The sequence below is a fragment of the Haliotis rubra genome, unplaced genomic scaffold (assembly GCF_003918875.1).
Source record: "Haliotis rubra isolate DU_JTF1 unplaced genomic scaffold, ASM391887v1 Scf381, whole genome shotgun sequence".
NCBI classification, from domain to species: domain Eukaryota; kingdom Metazoa; phylum Mollusca; class Gastropoda; order Lepetellida; family Haliotidae; genus Haliotis; species Haliotis rubra.
Window position 1 is genome coordinate 785,393 of NW_025767059.1, and position 5,469 is coordinate 790,861.

Below are 5,469 nucleotides of genomic sequence, written 5' to 3' on the forward strand. Positions count from 1 at the left end.
TCACGGCGGGGGACACCAGAAATGGGCTTCACTCATTGTACCCATGTGGGGATTCGAACCCGGGTCTTCGGCGTGACGAGCCAACGCTTTAACCACTAGACTACCCCACCGCCACTCCTCAAATCGAATTATTTAGGAAGCATTTTAGTGTTGTGACACAGATGTATCCATCAGCGGTATCAGTGTCTCCAGAGAAGCTTATTTTGTGAACTATTTATAATGGTAAAAGCTGTGGGCTCTTTCACTTCTTGTCATATCTGTTTAGGATATACAAATATACTCCACTTGCCATGGGACATACGTTTGATGATTAGACAAGATTTAAAAAGGCTTACGTAACATTACGAGATGTTTCTATTCATTGAAATGTAATAAATACTGATGATCCAATAGGATGACTGTCATGCAGTCCTGGGACTAGACCCATAAACGATTTTCGCTTCAGGGCAGAGGAAATGAATAAAAGAGAGTGCACGAACGAGCTTAGAGTTAGTTCCCCTGTCACAGCGCCACCACGTCACACTTCCTTTTTCACAAAATGGCTACCACCGGCAAGATGCTTGTTGTTATCGCTCTTGTTATGCTACCAGTCATCGCATCTGGTGAGTTGTTTAACATTGTTATATGTTAAATAGTCTTCCAAAACATTTATCAACGAGCGAAGGGAAGTTTCAAACGCTGGTATTCGCCGATTCAGGATATTCGTACACCCATCTTCGATTGCAAACGTGGCATGTTCTGGGAAGCCAAGCACGCTTGTCGACTGTAATCGTCAAAATAGACCACTAGTTTTCTTTGCGTGTGCTCACCTATGATCTTACGTATTGTTCCTGTGCTGCCATCAGTATTTTGATAAATTCAAATTCGTCATTTGGCATGATTGATGATAAGCAAGTGATAATATTAACAATATGCTTGCATCAGCAATGTTTAGTTCAGGAGAGTGGATTCCTAAAGCTGATAAAAGTGGTATTATTATTATTAAAGGATATTTATATAGCGCACATATCCAGGCAACTAGTGCATGCTCAAGGCGCTGGTATTTTTCCCTCGATCATTGGATGTCAATCTCAACGGCACATCCTATTATCAATCTCAACTCTCTGGGGAGTATAGAACTCTTGCTGCCACTAGGCGCACCGAGTTATTGTGGCTTTCTCATTCTAACGAGGTACCATATACAGTTAACACATGAATATGTGTAGTGTGCAGTAATGTTAACATTAAGTATTCCAATCATGAGATCAATACTTTGTTTACTTCACTTCCAGCAACATTGTAGTAGGGGTAGTATTCAATTAATAGTACTAATCATGCAAATACATGTTTATGCAGTCCGGATTTTGTTGATCAATTCTTTTGTCTTCCAAACATTTTATCATCCATCACTTACTTAAACACAGTTATCATGCCAATGGTGCTAATATAATTGTTATATTTCAGGTGACAAGTGCCTTGGTCCAACTGTTGCAGCAGAAAGTTACACAACACCAGAAATTACAGTTTCTACAGAGACAATATTTATCACCCAGTTTTCACTCACTTGTAAAAATGGTTTGAAGGTAATTTTTCATAAATCTTTCTGCAAAATTTGAAAATGAAAGTGCATCAGAAGAGAGCATAACGTGATACCTTATTTCTCTATTGTACAAATGAAAACTAGTCAAATAGGGACAGATTGCAAATCATAACCATGTAGTAACCATACAAACATTACTCCATATTCTCATTTTAATTCTTCATTATGAGAACACTATCATACCCATTCATCATACTTATTCTACAAATTTAGTTCGGTAACTAATGGTTTTAAACAAAATGCCTGGTAGTAGTGGTACACATCACATAATGACCAATTCTGTACTCATATGATTGGAAAATATGTAAAGCATATGGTCAGATATATGCATACTCATTCATACCCTTCCATTGCTTGTGTTTCAGAATCTAAATCTTTATGGTGAAGTAGCTGGTCGTGTTGTTCCTGCCACAAGAACCAAAGAAGGAAACAAATACCAGGTAGTTTAAGGGAACCCTTATTGTTGTTGGACATGTGGGGATATAGACCTGCCAACAACCTGAACTTGTAAGAAGCAATTAATGGAGTAAAAGTCTTGTATCCCCATTTGAGAGGATCAACATCCTTAATGTCAGTCACTGGATTGTCCGGCCCAGTGTCAATTATTTACAGATTGTTGTCATATGACAGGAATACTGCTGAGTGCTGCATTGAATGGGAAACACAACTGACCACTGAACAGAGTCTACCAGACCTGTTTAGGGGTTGATATTCAGCTCCAAATATGAATAAACAACTAAGCAAGCATGTAAACCTAACATGCTTATGCTGAAGGATCCGACTAGTCAATTTCAGATCTGAATCAAATATATTTAGGATGTCGATTAACCAGTCTCCAAATCTGTGGATGGGAGGAACACATCGATAGCAAATTGTATGTGAGCATCTGGCTATGTGAAAAGACGTACATTTGGTAATGTCATGCACATTCTTCATACTTATGTCTTCCACATTATTTTACTCAAATAGAAATTGTCAGCACTATAATCGTGGTTGTGGCCTGCATCACTTCAGGCTTTCCTCTAACATTAATCTACCATGTTGTGAAATACTGGAATACTTTTAAAAGCGGTGTTAAACCTACCTTACTCACCCACTCACACAATGATTTAATTTGTATAATTTTGTTTTTGCAGATCAGTATAAGTGATGAACACAAAAACCTGCCCTCAGGATCCTATGAGATTCGCATCTTTGATGAAGAAGGATATTCTCTACTTAGAAAGGTGGGGATTCAGCTGTATTTATCTTGACTATATTTTATGTGGACTGTATCGTTCAGTCCATTGAAGGTTGATCGTGTTGATGTGTCTTTGTCTTGTTGGCATATTCGATCCTTTCCCCGTGAAGAAATTTTCATTCTGTGCCCAAACACAAATATTTTATGATTTCGTTTATGGACAAATTGTGTATATGATTTATTGCATCGTTTGGTAGCAGTAAAACTTACTTGGGGATTATCTCCATTATAATGGTAAGGCCACTCTGAACTCCTTGACGCAGGGGCATGCTCTACGTGCATAACACATAATGGACATTGTTACCCCGGATAACCCAGGCTGTCTGTAAGGTGCTAGAATGTTAATTGTCATATGACTTATCCCACTGGGTACCCTTTTTCTGCTCAAAACAGTGTTGAACACAACTGAACAGGCCTACACATTGATGTTTTCATTAGGGTTACTTGTTCATTGCCGATGGTCAAATATTTCTGTTTTTTTTGCCAGTATGCATATTATTTTCAAGGCCACTGGAGCATAAATTTGTCTTTCCCAATCATCAGATTTCATATTTGTTTGATAATGACTGTTTGATTTGAAATACAGTAGTGATATACATGTCTCGTATCTTCCTAATGTGATGGTAATCTTTCCCCAGGCCCAGAGGAGTGGTGAGAGCGCAGATAGTGTTAAGCCCCTCGTCTCCACAACCTTCAATCACCAGGTAACTGTGCCTACATCATAATTGTAATAAATACACCATTGTAAGAGAGAATAATACATGCCAAATTCTTAAATCCAACACAATAAACCCAATCAGTTATCAGTTACATTTTCAGATGCTTAAAACAAAATAGACCCTGAATATGTTTTAATTTGTGTTTTTCAGGGAGTGTGGAAAGGTACTTTGATCCAGACTGAGATGGTAGCCGCCCTGGTGGCTGTGCTGGTCTGGTGGCTCGCGTATACTGCCAAGAGCAGCCTCCAAGCTTAACTTCATTCCATCATTAGATCCTCATTTTAGTAAATAAATTTTTGTAATAAATTAAATCATACTTCTTCTTGTTTTTTCTATGAGTAGTCAAATGCATCCAAATTTCTCAGTGTGAAAAACTAGCCTTCAAATGCAAGTATTTGTATTTTTGATTGTGCAACAATGTGTGTGTGCATGCATGCATGTTTTGTTAAATATTTCTTATGGGTGAAAAATGCCCCTATCCTCAGTTTTAACCTAGGACTCGGTACACATAGCTGCCAGATCATAAGTTGAAGGCCATTGTTTCAGGAAACAAACTGTCCCAGTGTTTGTGGGAGTCCGTTTCAGGTTCATTATGTCTGGGTTCTTGGTACACATGACTGGCGGTGGGGGTTCGATTCCCACATGGGTACAATGTGTGAACCCCATTTCTGGTGTCCCCCGCCGTTATGTTGCTGGAATATTGCTAAAGCTGACGTAAAACTACACTCACTCACTCATTTAGTACTCAAACAGCCTGTAGCTGTTTTGACAAGAGCTGTTTACAGGGAGCAGAACACCTATAGTCAACACAGGCTGTTGCCTGCTAAGGAAGGCCGCTGTCCTGCTTTCATTCCTTCTGTTCTCTCTCTCTCTCTCTCTCTCCACCCCCCACCCCCACCCCCTCTGATTTATATATAATTTTGATTGTAACAAATAAACCAATATAAATTGAAAAGGAGCCCCAGGGACCAGAGATTCAGAACCTGGAGAAATCTAGACTTGCTGTATTGAGGGGTTTAGCATTGCTAGGCTGTAGGGAAAATAATAAGGTTCAAGGACTGTGAGACAGACTACACCCAGTGCTGATCCTCAACGAGATTACAAAAGCGTCTATGGTCGTATGGTATATATGAATATATCATCAATGTGAGGCGTACGTAAAATATCTAAATTCTGCATATGGCAAAATGGCAGCAGCTGCCCATATTAACGAAACGGCACTCAGTTTACACTAGCGGCAAACAGCTATTTATTTTTGAGTAAATAGTTGAACAGGTGTAAGCATAAATGAGTGAATGGTTTTTTTGTACACAACAGTTGGCATTATGCCCGCGATGTCTGGTGGCCTCTAAATACTGAATGATACTGGGCAGATATATTCCGAACCTTTACGGAGGGTTAATGTCGGTAAACTATATCCGTTGACAACAGATACCACGGGGTGTGAGCCAGCAACATGGGATTCATTATATGATATACTCAGTATGGTTTATATATTCAGAGACTAAGCATATTCTACACGGAGGCGGTCTCTTGTATTAAGAGACAGGGTGAGTGAGTATGGTTTCACGCCACTTTTAACAATATTCCATCAATATCACGGCAGGGGACACCAGAACCGGGCTTGTTTGTTTTAAACATATTTTATTCACTGAGAAAAGGATAAGGAGCAAGTTTTCCAACTTAGAATACCCTCTCCTTGGCATGTACATAGGTAATTTAGATTTCCGCAAATAAAGATGACAGATAGTGGACAAGAAAGTAGAATAAGTAAAAAGAAAAAGAGCTTATCCAGAATAATTATACGGGCTTCACACATGGTACCTATGTGGGGAATCGAACCATGGTCTTCGGCGTGACGAGCGAACGCTTTAACCACTAGGCTACCCCACCGCCCCTACTCCTCGAGAAAGGGGTAGCCTTGTGGTTAA

General features: G+C 39.4%; 1 protein-coding gene across 1 annotated transcript; it reads left to right on the top strand.

Annotated features, from left to right (window-relative positions):
- The first annotated feature begins 456 nt into the window (after window positions 1-456).
- LOC124286393 (translocon-associated protein subunit delta-like) lies at window positions 457-3,849 on the top strand. The gene is made up of 6 exons (XM_046722760.1): window positions 457-602; window positions 1,444-1,562; window positions 1,945-2,019; window positions 2,716-2,805; window positions 3,458-3,523; window positions 3,689-3,849. Exons 1-6 carry the CDS (start codon window positions 539-541, stop codon window positions 3,791-3,793), a joined length of 519 nt encoding a protein of 172 aa, XP_046578716.1. The 5' UTR covers window positions 457-538; the 3' UTR covers window positions 3,794-3,849.
- The last annotated feature ends 1,620 nt before the right edge of the window (window positions 3,850-5,469 follow it).

Excerpts from the sequence above, each read along its gene's own strand:
- LOC124286393 (XM_046722760.1), top strand. The coding sequence starts at position 539 with ATGGCTACCACCGGCAAGATGCTTGTTGTTATCGCTCTTGTTATGCTA. Across the intron at positions 1,563-1,944 it reads CTTGTAAAAATGGTTTGAAG|AATCTAAATCTTTATGGTGA; the intron begins GTAATTTTTCAT and ends CTTGTGTTTCAG. Across the intron at positions 2,806-3,457 it reads GATATTCTCTACTTAGAAAG|GCCCAGAGGAGTGGTGAGAG; the intron begins GTGGGGATTCAG and ends ATCTTTCCCCAG.